At 37.6% G+C, this 23707-nt stretch overlaps 1 protein-coding gene across 1 annotated transcript in view; it reads left to right on the plus strand.

Moving 5' to 3' along the window:
* The window catches only part of LOC127839537 (uncharacterized), a 54248-nt gene extending 34532 nt beyond the window's left edge, over window positions 1-19716 (plus strand). The window contains exons 13-18 of the mRNA XM_052367929.1: window positions 708-951; window positions 4038-4163; window positions 5421-5712; window positions 10258-10380; window positions 13993-14119; window positions 19589-19716. Of these exons, the coding sequence (XP_052223889.1) occupies window positions 708-951; window positions 4038-4163; window positions 5421-5712; window positions 10258-10330 (735 nt within the window). The 3' untranslated portion in view covers window positions 10331-10380; window positions 13993-14119; window positions 19589-19716. The remainder of the gene's footprint in view (window positions 1-707; window positions 952-4037; window positions 4164-5420; window positions 5713-10257; window positions 10381-13992; window positions 14120-19588) is intronic.
* The last annotated feature ends 3991 nt before the right edge of the window (window positions 19717-23707 follow it).

Raw genomic sequence — 23707 nt, forward strand, 5'->3', positions numbered from 1 at the left:
CTCCCCCGGTGGTCAAACCCTCTCTGATAGAGGCTTCCATCATGGACAGGCTGCTCAACCTGTTCTCTACAGTCTCCAATTCAGTCTCCATTTCAGGATGGGCCTTCCCCGGTGGTGAAACCCTCTCTGATAGAGGCCCCCATCATGGACAGGCTGCTCAACCTGTTCTCTGCAGTCTCCAACTCTGTCTCCATTTCAGGATGGCCCTCCCCCGGTGGTGAAACCCTCTCTGATAGAGGCACCCATCATGGACAGGCTGCTCAACCTGTTCTCTACGGTCTCCAACTCTCCCCCCAGTTCAGGATGGCCCTCCCCCGGTGGTGAAACCCTCTCTGATAGAGGCCCCTATCATGGACAGGCTGCTCAACCTGTTCTCTACGGTCTCCAACTCTGCTCCCATTTCAGGATGGCTCTCCCCCGGTGGTGAAACCCTCTCTAATAGAGGCCTCTATCATGGACAGGCTGCTCAACCTGTTCTCTACAGTCTCCAACTCTATCTCCATTTCAGGATGGCCCTCCCCTGGTGGTGAAACCCTCTCTAATAGAGGCCTCTATCATGGACAGGCTCCTGTTCTCTACAGTCTCCATCTCTGTCTCAATTTCAGGATGGTCCTCCCCTGGTGGTGAAACCCTATCTGATAGAGGCCCCCATCATGGACGGCTGCTCAACCTGTTCTCTATGGTCTCCAACTCTGTCTCCATTTCAGGATGGCCCTCCCCCGGTGGTGAAACCCTCTCTTATAGAGGCCCCCATCATGGACAGGCTGCTCAACCTGTTCTCTACGGTCTCCAACTCGGCCTACACCACCAACAACTTGAGTCTAATTGACAACTGCCTGACTAACAGTGGCCTCACCGCCGTGTGTGTGTGTTTCTACAAAAAAGTCAGCCCAGAGTCTAAAACATGTGACCTGTGTGAATTCTACGTGGACCAATACCTGATTGCAACAGGTGTGTATATTGTGAAAAGTGGTATTTAAGTGTTTGGTTACTATGGTGTCACTTCTCTTGATTAAGGCAAGCAAGTTTTTGACATATGAGAGAGCGTTACTGATCATTCGAGTCGTGTTCTGAGAAAACTGGGCTTAATTCGTGTGCGTAAAGTGGCATCCCAGATTAACATGTGCAGTCTGCGCAAGCTAATCAGGGAAGACACTTTCCGCGTTAACTTGATTTTCGGTAAGTAGGGACTTCCTTGAAACTTAAAATACAATAAAAGCGGAAAGAGTTGTCCCTTGATTAGCCTGTGCGGACTGCACAGGCCAATCTGGCACAGCACTTTACGCACATGCATTATGCCCAGTTTTCTCAAAACGCGACTCATTAAGTGATCAATATCCTTACTTCTGATTCCTATCCTTATGTGGGGCTTAGCAAAAAGGTTATCAAAACCTCTGCTGCCTAGATGTGATAAGATGTATTTTAGAATTACTGTCAACTGTAAAATTTTCATTGAAACCAAGCTGTATATTGAATATTCACATCTAGTGTTGAGTTTCAAACTGGAATAAATATTCAAATAATTTTTGCTATCCCTACCATATATAGGCAATGTAAATACCAATAGTTGACCATCGTTTTCATTTTTTTAGCATAAATAATGTTTAACCTAAATACTGGAAATTATTTGTAGTTCATTATACCCCCACTCAACGAAGTTTAGGGGGGTATATAGGAGTGAGCTTGTCGGTCGGTCGGTCTGTCGGTCGGTCAGTGTCAGCTTTCTAATTCAAGTAGTTTTCATCCGATCTTCACCAAACTTAGTCAGAAAGTGTACCTAGATGATATCTAGGCCAAGTTCGAACATGGGCCTTGTCAGGTCAAAAACTAGGTCACGGGGTCACTTAGTACGTTTTAAACATTCAGCATGTTGTCCGCTCTCTAATTCAAGTAATTTCCATCAGAGCTTTTCCAAACTTGGTCAGAAGTTGTATCTAGATGATGTTGAGCCCAAGTTCGAACAAGGGTCATGGCAGGTCAAAAACTATGTCACGGGGTCACTTAGTGCGTTTTAAACATTGAGCATGGTGTCCGCTCTCTAATTATCCCCGCCGAAAAATTTTCGGAGGGGATATAGTAATTGGTCCTGTCCGTCAGTCCGTCCGGCTGAAACTTTGTCCGGAGCATAACTCCAAATCTATTAGTGGATTTACTTTAAACTTAGAATATAAACAAGAAGTGCAGTGACCAAGAACCATAACTCTATCTACTTTAGTTTTTGAATTATCTCTCCCTTTATATGATTTTAAAGTACATTTTTGTCCGTAGCATAACTCTAAATCTACTGAAGGGATTTACTGGAAACTTGAAATATACACAGATGGCAACTAGAAGAAGTGCAGTGACCAAGAACCACAACTCTATTTACCTTAGTTTTTGAATTATCTCCCCTTTTATATGATTTTAATGTAAATTTTTGTCCGGAGCATAACTCTAAATGTACTGAAGGGATTTACTTGAAACTTGAAATATTAACAGATGGCAACTAGGAGAAGTGCAGTGACCAAGAACCACAACTGTATCTACCTTAACTTTTGAATTATCTCCCAATTTATATAATTTTAAAGTACATTTTTGTCCGGAGCATAACTCTAAATGTACTAAAGGGATTTACTTGAAACTTGAAATATAAACAGATGGCAACTAGGAGAAGTGCAGTGACCAAGAACCATAACTCTATCTACCTTAGATTTTGAAATATCTCCCCTTTTATATAATTTTTAAGATTTTTTTTGTCCGGAGCATAACTCTAAATCTACCGAAGGGATATACTTGAAACTTGAAATATAAACATATGGCATCTAGGAGAAGTGCAGTGACCAAGAACCATAACTCTATCTACCTTAATTTTTAATTATCTCCCCTTTTATATAATTTTTAAGTAATTTTTTGTCCGGAGCATAACTCTAAATCTACCGAAGGGATTTACTTGTAACTTCAAATTTAAACAGATGGCAACTAGGAGAATTGCAGTGACTAAGAACCATAACTCTACCTACCGTAGTGTTTGAATTATATTCCTTTATTTAATTTCAAAGTAAATTTTTGTCCGGAGCATAATGAATTATCTCCCTTTATTTGTTTTTACAAATATTCTACTCTCTAAAACAAATGTTGTCATACAAGCAAACACATTTCGGCGGGGATTTGGCACTACTGTGACAAGCTCTTGTTCAAGTAGTTTTCAGCCAATCTTCGCCAAACTTAATCAGAAGTTGTATCTAGATGATGTCTAGGTCAAGTTCGAATATGGGTCATGCCGGGTCAAAAACCAGGTCACTGGATCACTTAGTACGTTTTACACATTCAGCATGGTGTCTGCTCTCTTATTCAAGTAGTTTTCATCCGATCTTCACCACACTTGGTCAGAAGTTGTATCTAGATGATGTGTAGGTCAAGTTCGAACATGGGCCATGCAGGGTCAAAAACCAGGTCACAGGGTCACTTAGTGCGTTTTAAACATTGAGCATGGTGTCCGCTGTTTTTTGTGAAGACAAAATGCTAAATATTCTATCTCAATTCGGCATGTGAGGGTATTCGTCACGTTTGTGACAAAGCTCTAGTTTCAAATTGCTTAATATTAAACTAAATCGAACTGGAATCCATATTTGTATTTCTTAAATTTTATAAGCACAAATTATATTCACAATTTAATTGCATATGTTTGTCATGTTTATCATTTGGTCTGCTACCAAACATTTAGAAAAAGTGCTGAAATACAGTTTAAAACTGTCTTCATGGAAAATGTAAACATGTTTAATTCATTTATGCCTAGCTCTAGAAAAAAGGCCTTTGCAAACAGCGAAGACCCTGATGAGACACCCAATGATGCTGCGTCTCATCAGGGTCTGCGCTGTTTGCTTAAAGGAATTTCTTTAAGAAATGTTCTAAATATCGAAATATATATACTAGACATCCCTAATTATGGAAATAAATAGATCCAATTTAGAAGGATAGGAGAGTCCACTACGCATTAATGGGTTAAGACCACACAAATATTGTACTAACCCGCATGTTTTATGGTTGCCTGTGTGCAGGTAGAGGAAGTTGCAAGACAGAATGTGAAAAGGCTGCATACAACTCTGCATACAACATGCTGTGTAGAACTTCCCCATCTGATATTGTGTCTAATCATCCAAAGTTGCCGCCCCAAGAAACAACAGGTATTTTGTGGCTTTCTTAAAAAATTATATAGGTCAAAATGGACAAGTTGTGAATCACCAACTTTTGTAACAATGTTTAAGTAATTAAAAATGTTGATTTTTATACGCCAATTTTTCAAAACGGGACGTATTATAGTTTCACCCTTGGCAGGCGGGCGGCGGGTGGGCAGGCGGTCGATCGGCGTCCACAGCAGTTTCCGCTCTCTATTTCAAATAGTTTTCATCCGATGTTCACCAAACTTGGTCAGAAGTTGTATCTAGAAAATATATCAAATATGGGTCATGCCGGGTAAAAAACTAGGTTAGGGGTCACTTCGTGCATTTCAAGGATTAAGCATGGTTTCCGATCTCTAACTGAAGAAGTTTTCATCCGATCTTCACTAAATTTGGTCAGAAGTTGTTTCTAGACAATATCTAGGTCAAGTTTGAATATTGTCCATGCCTGGTCAAAAACTAGGTCACGGGGTAACTAAGAGCATTTCAAGGATTTAGCATTGTGTCCGCTCTCTAATTGAAGTAGTTTTCATCCGATCTTCACCAAACTTGGTCAGAGGTTATATCTAGACAATATTTAGGTCATGTTCAAATATGGTTTATGCCGGGTCAAAAACTAGGTCACGGGGTCACCAAGTGCTTTTCAAGGAATAAGCATTGTGTCCGCTCTCTAATTGAAGTATTTTTCATCCAGTCTTCACCAAATTTGGTAAGAAGTTGTGTCAAAATGATATCTAGTTCAAGTTCAAATATGGGTCATGCAGGATCAAAAACTAGGTCACGAGGTTACTTAATGCATTTCAAGCATCTAGCATGGTGTCCGCTCTCTAATTGAAATAGTTTTTATCCGATCTTCACCAGATTTGGTCAGAAGTTGTGTGTACATGATATTTAGGTCAAGGTCAAATATGGGTCATGCAGGGTCAAAAACTAGGTCATGAGGTCATTTTGTGCATTTCAAGCATTTAGCATGGTGTTTGCTCTCTAAGTGAAGTAGTTTTGCTCTGATCTTCACCAAATTTGGTCAGAAGTTGTGTCTAGATGATGTCCAAATCTTTCAAACGGGCGTATCTTGTAACAGCTTGGAACTCTTCTTTAAATTTTCGGGTTTTAGAATTATAAAAAAAAGACATGTTATTTGTTATTAATAGAAATTTCTTTAGTAGAATTTTCAAATTTCAAGCCATTTGTCTAATTGCGCTGCTCTGATAACTCTGATAAGTGTGTGTCCAAGCACTCTGTACATGGCATTGATCCTTGTAGATCCCCTTCTGCTCGAGACTGAAATGAAGGGCGCCCTCCCAGTGACGACCGAGTCCAACGTGGACGCGCTGCGCCTGCACAGGTTTGATCCTGACGTCCTCACATGCAGCCTGGTAGACATGGTGCTGGTGGAGGAGAAAATGTGGACCAACGATCGACGCACCGCTGCCTTTGCCATACTACAGAATACGTGCAACCTCAACGGGCTGCTGCTGAAATGGACCTTTCAGAACCTTAAGAACGCGGCCACCAAGAACTATAAATATGAGGCAAAACCACTCGGAAAATACAAGTAAATTTAAACCTATTGATTTAAGCTTGATTGCATGGAAATTCAAGGGCTTATTGAAACGCTCTCGAGTAAATTGCATGCGTACAGCCAATTTGATGACTTGGGGGGGATCTAAAGAACTCTTTCACTGTGGGGATCCAACCTTTGACCTCCTGTTGACTAAGCTCCCTAGTCCATATCCTGCATACAGCCATTACTTGATGACTTTGGGGGGGGGGGATCTAAAGAACTATTTCACAGTGGGGATCCAATCTTTGACCTCCTGTTGACTAGGCTCCCTAGTCCATATCCTGCATACAGCCATTACTTGATGACTTTGGGGGGGGATCTAAAGAACTCTTTCACAGTGGTGATCCAACCTTTGACCTCCTGTTGACTAGGCTCCCTAGTCCATATCCTGCATACAGCCAATACTTGATGACTTGGGGGGATCTAAAGAACTCTTTCACAGTGGGGATCCATCCTTTGACCTCCTGTTGAATAGGCTCCATAGTCCATATCCTGCATACAGCCAATACTTGATGACTTTGAGGGGGATCTAAAGAACTCTTTCACAGTGGGGATCCATCCTTTGACCTACTGTTGACTAGGCTCCCTAGTCCATATCCTGCATACAGCCATTACTTGATGACTTTGGGGGGGGGATCTAAAGAACGTGTTCACAGTGGGGATCCATCCTTTGACCTCCTGTTGAATAGGCTCCCTAGTCCATATCCTGCATACAGCCAATACTTGATGACTTTGAGGGGGATCTAAAGAACTCTTTCACAGTGGGGATCCATCCTTTGACCTACTGTTGACTAGGCTCCCTAGTCCATATCCTGCATACAGCCATTACTTGATGACTTTGTGGGGGGATCTAAAGAACTCTTTCACAGTGGGGATCCAATCTTTGACCTCCTGTTGACTAGGCTCCCTAGTCCATATCCTGCATACAACCATTACTTGATGACTTTGGGGGGGATCTTAAGAACTCTTTCACAGTGGGGATCCATCCTTTGACCTCCTGTTGACTAGGCTCCCTAGTCCATATCCTGCATACAGCCATTACTTGATGACTTTGGGGGGGGGGGATTTAAAGAACTCTTTCACAGTGGGGATCCAACCTTTGACCTCCTGTTGACTAGGCTCCCTAGTCCATATCCTGCATACAGCCATTACCTGATGACTTTGGGGGGGGAATCTAAAGAACTCTTTCACAGTGGGGATCCAACCTTGACCTCCTGTTGACTAGGCTCCCTAGTCCATATCCTGCATACAGCCATTACTTGATGACTTTGGGGCGGATCTAAAGAACTATTTCACAGTGGGAATCCAACCTTTGACCTCCTGTTGACTAGGCTCCCTAGTCCATATCCTGCATACAGCCATTACTTGATGACTTTGGGGCGGATCTAAAGAACTCTTTCACAGTGGGGATCCAACCTTTGACCTCCTCGTGGCTAGGACACGAGGAACTATAATTATGAGGCAAAACTACTTGGGAAATACATGTACAAGATATTTTAACTGTTGAAGAGCCAGTAAGGAAATCTTCTATTTTCTTACTTGTTAGGGTTCTTCTAAAAAATATTCATGTAGAGTCCTCCAATTGTCCATTACATGATTCTAGTTAGGGAGAAGCTATTTAAAATATGGCTGAAAATAACAATATTTAGGACTTGTTCAACATTTTCCTTCCAAGTTGTTGATATTTGTGTCTAAACCTATGATAGCAAGGAGAAAAAGCTGCATAACACTTCTGTGACAGTTTGAGAATCATCATTATCTGAAATTGTGTTCATATTCCAAATTAAAATATAAAAAAATCTATTCAATAGTCATCACAATTCTCTTTGAACCATTAACTGTAACCTGGCATCAACTGAACACTTAGTTGGCGCCGATTTTTATGCTCCCCCATATTTTATTTTGGGGGGAGCATATTGTCGACGCTTCGTCTGTCCGTCCGTTTGTTCGTCCGTGCACAATTTTTGTTCAGGCTATTTCTCAGAAACTAATGTCCGGATTTCAATGAAACTTTATGGGAAGCTTCACTACCAAAAGTAGATGTGCATATTATCAGCGGGTTCTGGTCGGATTTTTTTTCACATAGTTATAGCCCTTTGAAATTTTCTATAAAAATATTCTTGTCCCCCCAACTACTGTGCCCTCAAGACGTTTCTTTTTATCTGAATATATAGTGCAATATTGTGACAAAAAAACTTTTGGGAGCATCACCCATCTCCGACGGTTTCTTGTTTTTCAATGGTACTTGATCATTAATAGTTTTAAGTTGTAAAGAAAATATACAACAATATCAAAATAACACTTGCATTTATTTAATCTACAAATTAACGCACTTCTTCCTTTTCTGGAACTGGTGACCCTATTGGGGCATTGCTGGTCTGATAAAAATTTGTCTTAAACCCGCAGGTAATTTTTTTACGAGTGAATTTTGTTAGCTCACCTGATTGTTCAGGTGAGCTTTTGTGTCCGGTCTTTGTCCGTCGTCTGTCTGTCTGTCCGTCCGTTCACATTTGTTCGAAACACTCTAGAGGCCACATTTTTGTCCGATCTTTATGAAACTTGGTCGGAAGCTTTGTCCCAATGAAATCTCGGTCGAGTTCGAAACTGGGTCGTGCTGGGTCAAAAACTAGGTCACTAGGTCAAAAAAAAGAAAAACCTTGTAAACATTGTAGAAGTCACATTTCATGCCCAATCTTCATGTAACTTTGTCAAAATGTGTGTCTTATTGATATCTTGGTTGAGTTCAAAAGTGGTTCTGGTCTGTTGTAAAACATGGCCGCCAGTGGGCGGAGCAGTTTTCCTTATTTGGCTATTGATAAACCTTGTAAACACTCTAGAGGCCACATTTCTTGTCCGATCTTCATGAAACTTGGTCAGAAGTTTTGTCCCAATAAAATCTCGGTCGAGTTTGAAACTAGGTCATGCCAGATAAAAAACTAGGTCACTAGGTCAAAACAAAGAAAAACCTTGTAACACTGTAGAAGTCACATTTCATGCCCAATCTGCATGTAACTTTGTCAAAATGTTTGTCTTTATGCTATCTTGGTTGAGTTCAACAGTGGTTTTGGTCCGTTGAAAAACATGGCCGCCAGTGGGCAGGGCAGTTTTCCTTATTTGGCTTTAGAGAAATCATGTAAACACTATAGAGTCCACATTCTTGTCGGATCTTCATGAAACTTGGTCAGAAGCTTTGTCCTAATAATATCTCGGTCAAGATCGAAACTGGGTCATGCTGGATCGAAAACTAGGTCACTAGGTAAAAAAAATAAAAACCTTGTAAACATTGTAGAAGTCACATTTCATGCCCAACCTTCATGTAACTTTGTCAAAATGTTTGTCTAAATGATATCTTGGTTGAGTTCAAAAGTGGTTCCGATCCGTTGAAAAACATGGCCGCCAGTGGGCGGGGCAGTTTTCCTTATTTGGCTATTGAGAAACCTTGTAAACACTCTAGAGGCCACATTTCTTGTCCGATCTTCATGAAACTAAGTCAGTATATTTGTCCCAATGATACCTCGATTGAGTTCGAATTTGGGTCATGCTGAGTCGACAACTAGGTCACTAGGTCAAAAAAAAGAAAAACCTTGTAAACACTGTAGAAGTCACATTTCATGCCCAATCTTCATGTAACTTTGTCAAATTGGTTGTCTTAATAATATCTTGGTTGAGTTCAAAAGTGGTTCCGGTCCGTTAAAAAACATGGTTGCCAGTGAGCGGGGCAGTTTTCCTTATTCGGCTATAGAGAAACCATGTAAACACTCTTGAGGGCACATTTCTTGTCCAATCTTCATGAAACTTGGTCAAAAGATTTGTCCCAAGGATACCGTGTAAACACACTAGAGGCCATAGTTTTGGTCAAATAATGATGATACTTGACCAGGATATTTTTGTCCCCTACCGGTGAAACCGGAGGGGACTTATGGTTTGCACTCCGTCTGTCTGTAAGTCTGTCTGTCAGTCCGTCACGTTTTTTATGGATCCTGCGATAACTTTAAAAGTTCTTCATATTTTTTCATGAAACTTGAAATATGGATTGATGGCAATATGCAGATTATGCACGTCATTTCATTTTGTTCCTACATCAAAAATTCTGGTTGCTATGGCAACAAATAAAAAAAATAATAAAAAATACTGACAATGGTGGAGTTTCACCAGTAGGGGATTATATTGCTTGGCAATCTCTTGTTCTTGATGATATCTATGCAAAGTTTGACATTGGGTAATGTGGGGTCAAAATCTTGGTCAGGAGGTCCAAATCTTACAAAAACCTTGTAAACACATGTAGAATTAGCATAGCTTGCAAATGTTTGCATGCAAAAATCCATGCAAATAAACAGTACTCAATCAGAATTAATCATATGCTCACACTGCAAAAGTAAACAGAAGAGAACCAATCTAATATGCTCTAGAGTACTGAATTTTCAACTAAGCAATGAACAAGGCCTTGCAAAAAAAGGTGAGCGAACAAGGGCCATCTTGGCCCTCTCGTTTTTGGTACTCTCTAGAGCCCTTCTTAGACCCTCTTCCCTGTTTCAGGTATGTTGTCTACGTAAAGGACCAGGAGGTGGCACAGTTCCAGGGTTTGGGAAGAACAAGGTGCGCACGGTAGCCTGCGCAGACTACCTGTTCCGTCTGCTGGAACACAGATCTGTCCTGCAGGTGAGAGGCTGGGACTCATATCCATATATTTGTTGCTTCTTAAATTTGGAAGTTTCCACGACCAACCTCCTCGAAATATGTCAGCCCTTTAAAACGGCTAGTGAAAAATATGCAATATATCTAGTTTTGCAGTAAGTGAAACTTTAAAATGACAACTTTATGGGGGGCCCTCCTATTGAAGAAGAAGTGTGAGAATATTTGTTAACTTTTCGGTTACCAAATGCAAAACAAGCAAATTATTCTCTTTCGTTTTTTGGAAGTTTGATACAATCATCCAAATTTAAATGCTGATCATTTAGCAGGTAATGTGGAGATCTGGAGTCTACCAAATTAATGGTCGGCCTGTCAGACATCAGGGTCACGGGGCATTATATACTAGTAATTGAACAGGTTCCTGACAGTGATAGAAAATACAAATGAACATTTACAGAAAATGAGATATCTAAGATGCTTAGTGAATGCAGCCTAAGGACTTACCTTTAGGTCTATGAAGGTGGTCTTTCATATCTTATGGCCAAATTATTTAGTTTAATTGTTGGTTTGATATGTCAATCTAAAAGAACTTGAAGTGGGTGCCCATTGTTTACAAGCATATTCATAGTAACCATATACATTTACAGTCAATCTTTTATTAAGAGACCACACAAGGGAGTAACCAAAAGTGGTCTCTTAATAAATTGGTTAAAAAAAGACGAATCTGGACTTAAGTAATGTCATCGTCAGCTTCAAAATCATAGACCAATTCTGTGACATGGCTATCTTGTTAATATTAAAAAATATAAATAAACTGTTGGAGCACATCAGTGATTGGTTTATCACAATTACAGTTGCTTACAGCAGCACGATAATGTACATAGTTTTACGGAATGCGACAATTTTTAAAAATTAAATGCAGATTAAGAACCACTTTGCATATCAGTTTGGACCAACTGTTTGGGATTTTTTATATTGACCTCCATCGCTCCATCGGTCTATGATCAACAAAACCGAAAATAAATTAAGATCTGTAAATATACCTCACATACATTTTTAATTATTTTGTCTATCTGACCCGTCTATCCCCTTAAAATGCAAAAGATGCATTAATGAGTATATGGACCGGTCAATATTTTTTTTACATTGACTACACATGCTTATTATCCCCCGCCATAGGCGGAGGGATATTGTTTTGGCGTTGTCCGTACGTCCGTCCGGCCGGCCGGCACTTTTGTGTCCGAAGCCATATCTTGGAAGTGCTTTGGCGGATTTCAATGAAACTTGGTATGAGTATATATATGGATAAGTGGATGATGCACGCCTTTTGGCATTGTACACCATCTGTTAATAACAGAGTTATGGCCCTTTGAATCTTGGAAAAATGCTTTTTTGTGTCCGGAGCCATATCTTGAAAGTGCTTTGGCGGATTTCATTGAAACTTGGTATTAGTATACATATGGATAAAAGGATGATGCACGCCAAATGGCATTGCACACCATTGGATAATTAAGGAGTTATGGCCCTTTGTATCTTAAAAAAATGCTTTTTTGAGTGTCAAATATAGCACTTTTGTGTCCAGAAGCATATTGGCGGGGGATATCAATTCAACGAATTTGCTTGTTGTTATAATTGTCCCCTACCGGAGGGAACTTATGATTTGCGCTCTGTCTGTCACACTTTTCAGGAGCCTGCGATAATTTTAAATATTTTTCTTCATGAAACTTGAAATATTGATAGATGGTAATATGGAGATTATGCACGTCATTTCATTTTGTTCCTACGTCAAGAATTATGGTTGCTATGGCAACAAATAGACTAGATATATTGCTGAAAATGGTGGAGTTTCACCGGTAGGGGACCATATTGCTTGACAATAGTCTTGTTGTTATTATTATGGACTGTTTTTACAAGATATTTAAAAATGATGTCACCATCTAGTTCACACAGCTAAATTGCACTTAGCAGTAGCTCATTATTGTATATGGATGTTGCAACAGGTGATTGTTTAAAAATGATATATGATTTGCAATCAACTATTAATTAAAAGTACTTTTAAAAGTCTACAATATATGTATTACATAGTTCAATATGTGAATATATTTTGGATTTAAAATAACTTAAAGAATTATTCAAATTTTGTAAATGTGAGTGGATACCCAATATCAAAACATGGAAACACAATATTAAGAGATAGGAAACCCCACATTGTACCCAAAACTTGAACCTAGTTAGATAGGTCTTTAATAACATTTTACTTTTTAAGGGACTACACACACATCAAAATACCTATCTAAGTGGTAAAGGATTAAGCAATGTGGCCAGAAGTGTGGTTTCCGAGTTAATAACACACTATGGTTGAGAAGACAGGTCCCTGGTGTTTCAGATCTGTGTCCTAATATTTCCAAGACTCGAGGTTGTGGTGCACTGAGATATCTGCTACACAAGCGATACATTGAGGTGGGGCTAATGTGAACAGTTGGCTTTTTTATAATAAGAAAATAATTTGTACATACTATGGATAATGACTTTAGACAAAAACACCGTCTTCGAACAACTGTTAAATTCTTTGTTTTGTAAACAGTGTTGTTTCTATTTGAAGAATAATACATTGTACTAGTTTGAGTTGTACATTTACAGTAAAACAGTGTGTTGTTCTTCGTGGCTTGATGTGTCAGATTATCCAACATCCCTTATTTAACAATCATTATTGAACAATCAGAATTTTCTATTATCACCACTTCATGTGGTATTATCTGTTAGTGTGACTTTGAAACCTTTTGTTTGGAGGCATCTTGGAGAACAGTTGCCAAGTACCCTATGGCGTTATAAACATTGTGAACTGTAAATAACATTAGAGCTGTACTTAAAAATGATGCCTTAGCTGCAACATAGCGAACAATAATTTGCCATTTTAATGTTTCCTATAGTTTGTTCTTAAATCATGCTTGTATGATTAAGATACCACTAGCTGATGTGCAAGACCTATATCTTTGTTACTAAAGAATATAAAACAACGTCTAGCTTTTGAGCATACACAGTACAACAATATCCATTCGGTTCATTATATTATTTATTGTGTGCACATATGAGTCGTGTTCTGAGAAAACTGGGCATAATATATGCGCGTAAACTGTCATCCCAGGTTAGCCTGTGCAATATGCACAGGCTAATCAGGGAGGACGCTTTCCGCTTTTATGACATTTTGCGTTTAAATGAAGTCTCTTTTTAGCAAAAATCCAATTTAGGCGGAAAGTGTCGTCCTTGATTAGCCTCGGGGATTGCAGATGCTAATCTGGGACGACACTTTACACACATGCATTATGCCCAGTTTTTCCAGAGCGCGACTCATATACAGGAGCTTTGCTCTGAGAAAAATGGAATTAATGCATGTGTGCAGTCGGCACAGGCTAGTCATGGACAATACTTTTCACCTGAAATGGATTTTTACTAAGAACAGACTTCCATAAACAAACACTACCATGAAATCGGAAATAGTCGTCCCTAACTGGCTTGCGTGGAGAGCATAGGCTAATCTGAAATGACACTTGAATTATTTTGCTTACTGCGTATGTGTAAGAATCCCCGTTTTCCCCCAAAATGGCTCATCTGTTTGCATACCTTTGTTTTTCGTTACAGAAATCCATGGGCTCTGGAAGCTGGGAGGAGATGATACAGGGAGCAGTGGGAGACCACTCCTATATCAAGGTATTAACTAGAGTGGAGTATGATACAGGGAGCAGTGGGAGATCACTCCTATCTCAAGGTATGGGATACCACTCTTATCTCAAGGTATGAGAGACCACTCCTATTTTTTTAAGGTCAGTGTAAAGTCAGGGAATTTTAAAAAATGGTCAGTGAAAAATGAAATTTCAGAAAAGTCAGTGAAAAGTCAGGGAAAAATAAAATGTTGGGTCGATGCATTAGTTATTTAGTGGCTATCGCAGTCATCAGGTATCATTTGTTTTAGTAGATTCAACAGTATATTTTTTATTTGAAATGTTTTGACTATTTCTATGTACATAAAACATTAACAACATGTGTAAAGCATGTTCAAAAATGTAAATTTATCTATTGTTTATTTTTGATTAATTTTGTGTATCCTTGAAGGCTGAAAGGCTTTGCAACCCTTGCCCCCAGAGCTTTGCAGGATAATTAGAGATGACAGCATGAAAGAGCTATACTAACTTTTCTTATTTATTTCAGTTATCAAGAAGACCAGTCCTGCTTCTGCTCTTAACTGCCTGATTTTCATGTATTAACCTACCATATATCACAAATCACAAATTGATTTTTTCATCTAATTTTAGATTAAAAGTAATGTACACATAGATAGACATATTACCAGCATGAGTAAACAGACATTATTTAATGATTGTTGACTCAAAGACCCTGACTTTTAATCATTTATATTAACATTTCCCATTATCCATACTCTTATGTATTCACCTATGCTTGTGTCTAGATATTAAAGTATGAACATAGTATGTAATGGATATTGTATATGGACAGTTTTTTTGTGTCATATGTGTTGTGCTTCTACTGTGTTGCCATAACTAACAACACATGTAGCTACCTATAGAAATATGTTTTGTTCATAGATTTTGAGACATTATCATATTACGTGGTGCTTGTACATGCATAACTTTTTTATCTATGATTTTGTGGTATTTACTATATAGCCTTGCATCATGCATAGTTTAGTGTACAAGTAGTACTGCTTTGTTATTTGTTAAATATTTGATGTTAAAGAATAAAATAAACATTAAATGAGTCGATTTGATCGGCTCTATGGGGAGGAGAAGGCGGAATATGTCGCAAAATTAGTCAGTGAAAACCAAGATTTGGTCAGGGAAAGTCAGTGAAAAGTCAGTGAATTCTATTTCATCAGGTTGGTGGCCCCCCTGAAAACCCATTCCGATCATTATGGAGTTTTTAGCGATATGTCATCGCAATACTATGTTGTGGTGGGTTGCACCCTTGTCAAATAAAAACGCACTTTTTACCAAAACACACATTAAGCGCACTTAAAAGTTCGTTAATTGTGTGTTTTTTGTTAATATGTGCGTTTTCAGTGTTCAAAAGTGCATTTAAGTGCGCTTTTTGTGCTTTTTTTCTTTTCAAGTGCGTTATTTTAGTGAAAAGTGCATTTTTTGTGTGTTTTCTTCATCTGTAAGTGCGCTTTTGAGTGTAGATGTGAGCAAAATGTGTGCTTGTTATCTAAGAAGTGCGTCTTTTATTTAGGAAGTGCGTTTTTTGTGTGTTTTCTTCACCTGTAAGTGCGCTTTTGAGTGTAGATGTGAGCAAAATGTGTGTTTTTATCTAAGAAGTGCGTCTTTTATTTAGGAAGCGCGTCTTTTATCTAAGAAGTGTGTTTTAAGGTTTACAGATGTGGGTTTTTTCTCACAAAAGTGCGTTTTTCTATTTTGATGTGCTTCTTTTTTAAGCATAAGTTAGTCTTTTATTTCATAAGTGCGTTTTTATCATACGATCTGTTTTAGACGGATGTATCTAAAAAGACACATGTTTAACACACTTCTTCAAAAGTGCATCTTTAACAACCGTTTAGCAAATTTTGTACAGAAATTGAACAAGAAACAAAATTGTTGCAGGCTCTAACAATTTATTTACATCAAATGAATAAACATAGACATATATCTCAGTAATCTGTAATAATATAAGGGGCAGTTTGAATAATTACTGGTTGTCCATATTAACCTGTTTAATGTTTACATACTTTATCATACAATTTCAATGCATACCCTATTGCTTACGTTTTAATCTCAAACATTTCTAAAAATTTCCACCTTAATCAGACTGTGGGTAACTAATTAAAAATATTGAAAATGTCAAAAGTATTATGTTGGCTTGATAGTATCAATTATATTTCCTCAACATAAATAAGTATTTGAACTTTCTTATACTGATATTTATACCCTTATACAATTAATGTCTACCACATTGACCATAAACATACATTTTAAAAGGCAATTAAAATAATATTTATACTATTATTATTATTTGCTAAAACCATTCAGCATGTTATATTTAAATATTTACAATTAAATATAATGTGTTAAGGGTGCTTTGTATTATTCAATAAATATTTTGGTGTTGAAATGACTGCCTTATCAGTATTTCTCAAATTATGTAATTTTTGGCTTAGACACAGCATGGAATCAGAAAAGAGAATAGCCAGTCCCTATCAGTCCTCCATCTAAGCCTAACTAAGGGGTGTTGATATACTTTTGATTTTTTCAGGCACCATCTATTTGAGAACCACAAATAGGAAGTTATTAAGCTAGATTTGAGGTACATGTATCAAGTGAACAACATTAAGACTTATTATTCTAGTGTAAATGTCTTGAAATACTTTCAGCATGAAGTATTGTGTGATGAAAAAATGTGTATTTACTACAATGTGTAAATCAACAATAAGTTTGTTGCAAAGGAGATTAAAAGTGGGTGGTTAAAGACATATAAAGTGATATGGTCTAGTTCAACAACTGCCTGTATTTTTGGAATACTGAAGAACGGTCTGTTGTAACAGGTTTAAATTTTCAATTCTGCATCCCTTTTTTATTTAGTTTATTGAATTAATTATGATCATTATCATATTTATGTATTGTCACTGGAAAATGTAAATGGATGAGTAAATGTAATGCAATTTTAAGGGAAAACAACACCATTTGAATTATTATGGCTTTATTTTATGGTTATTGTCATCTTAAAGTTATTTATACCTATTTTTGGTCATTAATAAACATATTTTTTCCCCCATATTAAATGAGAACTTTTAAATTTAAAGGTTAAACCCCATGGTGACCTCGAAGTTTACATTGATCAGAAGATCCTTTGGAAAGAATGTGCATCATCGCATCGCCTGCCAAAAAAGGGAGCATAAGGGAGACTGCCTGATGTATGGACTTGAATACCAGGTTTTACCCTGCACAAGCTGGCCGACATGAGGAGAACAGGAGTGGGAAAACCGCGCCCTCTCCTTGACCAAGAAAAGCTGGATTTGTTTAGAGGTAAAACTATACAGGGTACTGGTTATTGCATTTTAAAGTGTCACACTTCCGACCAGTCCACACAGCAAAATGAGGCAACATATCTTGGTACATTTTCGAAACAGTATTTTCTATCAAACGTATTTATTTATGAAAAGCGTTAAGTCACATGTGATCAGAGGATTAAAATTGCAAAATAAACAACCAGAAACAACAAGCAAACAAACTAGTTTTGATTTAAATTGATAATTTTTATAGCAACGAGATTACCATAACAGCAATATTAAACACTATAAAACATCTTTCAGGACCTGATCAAATGAGACCATGCACGAGACGCATCGCGCAAAGGCCATGACAGTATAATAGTTGCAAAGAAGTTTGACCGGCTGGTGGCAGACGTGAAGAGAAAGATGAGAGCTGCACTCCGCCGCCTCAAAGAAATGCTGACAGGCCTTGATTGATATGCATCTTTCTTATGTATATTGTTGTTCGTGTGTATATACTGTACATGTTATTATAGTATGCTATTATTTTTTGTTTATTTATAATCAAATTATGTTTATATTTATTTCATCAAATTGCCATTGATATTTAATTACTCATGTATGTAAAAAAATGTTGGTGTACATTAAAGTATAAAATTGAATTATCTTGTAATTATTAAAATACACAAATATATATGTTAATATAATTATTGGTTTTTATTGCATATCTGAATTAAAAAGAACTTTTAACAGCATATAATTAAATCAACTGTTAAGTCAAAAGACGCACCTTTAACGCACATGTGGGCTTTTTGTGAGTGCGTTTTTTACTGCCATTCATGTGCGTAAATTGTGCGTTTTGTGTGGGTTATAACTGCGCTTAACGTGAGTTAGATGTGCGCTTTTTTAAATAAAAAAGCGCACATTTAACTCGCTGAAAAGCGCAGTTTTAACCCACTTAAAAGCGCACATTTTACACACATGTGCGCTTTTATGTGGGTTATAACTGCGCTTAAAGTGAGTTAAATGTGCGCTTTTTAAATGAAAAAGCGCACATTTAACTCGCGAAAAGCGCACGTTTAACGCACATAAAAGCGCACATTTAATACACATGTGCGCTTTTATGTGGGTTATAACTGCGCTTAAATTGAGTTAAATGTGCGCTTTTTAAATAAAAAGCGCACATTAAACTCGCGAAAAGCGCACATTTAACCCACTTAAAAGCGCACATTTTACACACATAAATGGCAGTAAAAAAAGCACTTATAAAAAGCGCACGTTTAACGCACATTTAACGCACATAAAAGCGCACATTTAACACACATGTGCGCTTTTATGTGGGTTATAACTGCGCTTTAAGTGAGTTAAATGTGCTCTTTTAAAATATAAAAGCGCACATTTAACTCAAGAAAAGCGCACATTTAACACACTTTAAAGCGCACATTTTACACACATAAATGGCAGTAAAAAACGCCCTTATAAAAGCGCACGTTTAACGCACATAAAGCGCACATTTTACACACATAAATGGCAGTAAAAACGCACTTATAAAAAGCGCACGTTTAACGCACATAAAGCGCACATTTATCCACAAAAAGCTCACATTTTCTTGTTTGTTTGTTTTTGTAAAAAACTCTCTCGGTAAGAAAAAGCGCACATAAAACGCAGTGCCAATACCGCCACGTTTAACACACGCAAAACGTACTTAAAACGTACATTTCACATACTTTTTTGAGAAGGCTGACTAGCTATTAAATCTATGAAAAAAAATTCACTCACTGCAATGATTTCCCTGGTGCCTTTTTATGATCACATATTTATTAAACAAAAGCTTGCAATATTTGTTTCTGAGTTTGTGTTAAAAAGCACAAATCTGTGAAACACATTCATGAACAGCAGTTGTTTTCCTGGCAAAGTTGGGAAAATTTGCAACTGCAAATGTTTTCAGGTCCACTGATTCGCAAAAAACGAATTTAATGTAAATCTTTTTAAGAATTCAAATTATAAGAACTAAATGCATATAAATTATAGTTATTTGATCTGCTAGATGTAAATGAAATAAAATTGATGTATAATAATCATAAGACGCTTTTTTATTTTTATTTTTAGTGGTATTTTTTTGGTTCAAATTGGGAATTTTGTTTACTCTTTTGCCTTGGAATGGGTCAGTTTAATTGACTCATACATATGGCAGGAAAAGGTCCTGGACAGTCATATTTTGTGTGGGTTTGTTTCCAGGAGCATCTAGTGGAGCAACTATGCCTGTATAATGACGTCAGTGAGGCTTTGAAGAGGGCGGATTGCTACAGCCTAGATGACTCTGTGATACCACACACTGTCAGAAGTGCCAGGGAGAAAATTAAGAGGTCTCTCTTCTAATTATTTATTTAATTAGTTGAAACCTATTTATTTATTCCCAATTATATAAAAGCCAAAGGCTTAATTAAACGCTCCAGAGTCAATTTCCTGGGTAGAACCAATACTTGGTGTCTTTTGGGAATATAGAAAACACAAAGTGGGGATCTAACCATTACACCCGGTAGCTAGACAGACACCATATCAACTATGTCACACTTACCTTTTATTGTTTATATTATTTAATTATTGTATTTTTAATTCCTGTTTAAAATGGCGGTACATGTATAAAATAGTTGACTGTAGTAAGTTAACTACTTTTCTGTTCTGTCTGTAAGTTCAACCTATTCCATCAGTGTCAGTATTTCTCATCAAATTTGTTGACTTCAGTCTAAGAATTAATGCATATTCTTTAAAATTTAAATAGTCTTAAATAAATTTTATGTTTGGTCTTACCTTTCATTTAATACCTCAATTTACATAATTTTTTTGCCCCCGGTAGGGTGGCATATAGCAGTTGAACTGTCCGTCAGTATGTCAGTCTGTCCGCCCGTCCGAAAAATAACATTAACGTTGGCCATAACTTTTGCAATATTGAAGATTGCAACTTGATATTTGGCATGCATGTGTATTTCATGAAGCTGCAAATTTTGAGTGGTGGAAGTTCAAGGTCAAGGTCAAACTTCAAGGTCAGAGGTCAACAAAATAATTCAAAGCAGCGTTCTCATGAAGGTCGAAAAAAAATTATATTTCAAAGCGGCGCAATAGGGGGCATTGTGTTTCTGACGAACACATCTCTTTTTCCTTCAGAAAATGTGCTTAATGCATATTCAGCACTTGTTGCCTGTATTTATTGATATTATAAGTTAATAATTTATTTTGGTATAGGTGTATTTTTTATGCCCCCGGATCGAAAGATCGGAAGTATATTGTTTTGGCCTGTCTGTCTGTCTGTCTGTCTGTCTGTCTGTCTGTCTGTCTGTCTGTCTGTCTGTCTGTCTGTCTGTCTGTCTGTCTGTCTGTCTGTCTGTCATTGTGTCAGTCAGTCATTGTATGTGTGTGTCCCAAAACTTTAACCTTGCTTAATTCATATTTAGCATGCATGCGTAAGTCATGGAGCTGCACATTTTGAGCGGTGAAAAGTCAAGGTCAAGGCCATCCTTCAAGGTCAAAGATCAAATATAATTTATTTTGTATGCCCCCGTATCGATAGATCGGGGGTATGTTGTTTTTGGCCTGTCTTTCTTTCTTTCTTTCTGTCTGTCATTCTGTCACAAACTTAACTGTACAGTAAAGTTTTGCAATAACTTTTGAAATATTGAACATAGCAACTTGATATTTGGCATGCATGTGTATCTCATGGAGCTGCACATTTTTAGTGGTGAAAGGTCAAGGTCAAGGTCATCCTTCAAGGTCAAAGGTAAAAAATTCTGTCCCAAAACTGTTACTGTACAGTAAAGTTGTGCAATAACTTTTGAAATATTGAACATAGCAACTTGATATTTGGCATGCATGTGTACCTCATGGAGCTGCACGTTTTGAGTGGTGAAAGGTCAAGGTCAAGGTCATCCTTCAAGGTCAAAGGTCAAAAAAAGAAGAAAAAGCGGCGCATTAGGGGGTATTGTGTTTCTGACAAACACATCTCTTGTCTTTCCTAAAACTTTAACCTTCGTTAAAGTTTGGTCATAACTTTTTAATATTGAAGATAGCAACTTGATATTTGGCATGCATGTGTATATCATGTAGCTGCACGTTTTGAGTGGTGAAAGGTCAAGGTCATCCTTCAAGATCAAAGGTCAAATTTATGGCTTCAAAGCGGCGCAATAGGGGGCATTGTGTTTCTTACAAAAAAGTTAAACATGATAATATATAGGTTTGAACTAGCCTGTTGATATGACTAGCAGTGCTGTTTTTATTCATTCTAAAAATTATGACTTAACATTTTGGTAAGCATGGTGAAACTTAAGACACTTTCCTCAAAACAGCCTTAATGTAAGTTTCATCCAGTGACTTTATTTTGCTTTGTATTTTACACTACAAGCCTTTTGAATTTGGGAAAAATATCTGATACCCCATAAAATTGGGAAAATGGAGCATAATGTATATGATTAAATAACCGTATTTCAATTGTGTATAAGAGCAAGTTACTGCATTTTAAAATATATATTATAAAGTGCTATGGCATTCATTATATTTCTGTATAATAAAACAATAAACCAGTTATTGAGCTTATTGTAAAAAGTTTGGTTTTTTGAGGGGAAGAGTTTTGGGAATAAATATTACTTGTTTGCCATGGGGGACCAGCCTGTAATTTTGGGCAAAACAATCACTGTCCTTATAGGCCATCCGACACTTAACTGAGTGTGCACTTTATTTTCACAGGCCGCCCAGACTCCCAGCAACACCAAAGTCCAACAGTGGGGATAACTGGAACATCCACTGGTGTTACATGGGGGATGTCTGGAACTGCCATGGCGTCTACGTTGGAGGTACCTGGAACAGCCAGCAGTGGAACGTGGGGTTTTCCTGGAACAGCCAGTGTGTCCGCGGAGGATTGGGACAGTTTCTGCTTCACAGAAGATGAAATTAAAGCAGCTTATCACCAGGTAGATAGATTTCAAAGATTTACATCTGATACGCTTGAAATGTAAACATTTAATTTCCAACATTTTTTTACATTTGTGGCCAATCAAGATTAATTTGATTGACCCGCTTTTCTCACTACACAACAAGTTGAGGTTTAACTTACTAATTGTATTGGCTTGATTCAAAAGAATAAAGCTTGTTTAGACGCTCTTTAGTTCATTTCCTGGATAAAATCAGTACTTTGAGCTTATGTGTGAGATCTTAAGAATGTTCCCTAAGTGGGGATTGAATTTAGGACCTTCTGATTGCTAGGGAAAATATGATGAATTCACATTACGTAAGGAAAAACTTAGGAATTTAAAATGTTTGTGTTGTATACTTTTTAACAGTAAATCAAAAAAATAAGGGATCATAAGCATGGAATCAGAAATCATAACGCATATAACTTAAGATATCATAAGTGTAGCCTAAGGTATCTTGAACCATGAAAGGATATGCACTACCTAATGAGTCATGAGCATAGCAAAACATAGCATAAGCTTATTAGAACAGTATTATTTCCCATTGAGCTTCCAATGGACAATACGCATATTTTTTTTGAACAAACATTTGTCCTGTTTCAGACAAAGACAAATAATTGTGTTTTAATTCTTTGTCAAGGTATTGAGGTATTCAAAGGAACCTTCTCGCATGCATAAGGTACAGTCTCAGCCAAACATGGCCGGACCCACGGTCATGTCCTGTAAAAATTTTTAAGGTCCGGCCTGTCGGTCAAATGTACAGGACCGATTGTCCGGTAAAAAAAAGAGAAGGAATTTGTTGGTTTGTATAGGTTTGTTCATGGCTCTGAAAGTTTTTTGAGGTGCAGTAATAGCGATAGCGTCTTTATACACGTGCTTTTCCGTACCAAGGCTCTTTCTGCTGACAGATTTTTCCGAGGGCACCTGATTGGTCCATTTTTATACATCTTACGAATGCGGGTCATGACAGTCCAAATCCATGATGGCCTAGTCGCCTAACAAGATAATCATAAACCTGATTATGCAAATTTAAATGATACAGATATCATTTTGTGTGGTTGTAATAGCAATAGTAATGTATAATAATGATCATTGTCATTCGAACCGTTATTATCTTGGCTCTCAATGTCCATGCGTGAAAAAGGTGGTTGTCATTTATTGAAGCCGTCATCGGTTTAGGCCGTCTTGACCAGACTCATATCTGACATGCACGCTAAGCGCAGCTTAGGTAAACAAGTATCAGCTACTTTGGTTTGGAAAATGTTGTTTAAGATATTACAAATGAGCGATTCCCTTTATATTTACTGGTTACCGTGTTTCAACCTTTTTTTTTAATATGTTTTAACTAACAAGACCAGTACCATGTATGGCGTGCATTATTATTAACGTCAGATAC

Source organism: Dreissena polymorpha, chromosome 7 (genome assembly GCF_020536995.1).
Source record: "Dreissena polymorpha isolate Duluth1 chromosome 7, UMN_Dpol_1.0, whole genome shotgun sequence".
In the NCBI taxonomy this organism is placed as follows: Eukaryota; Metazoa; Mollusca; class Bivalvia; order Myida; family Dreissenidae; genus Dreissena; species Dreissena polymorpha.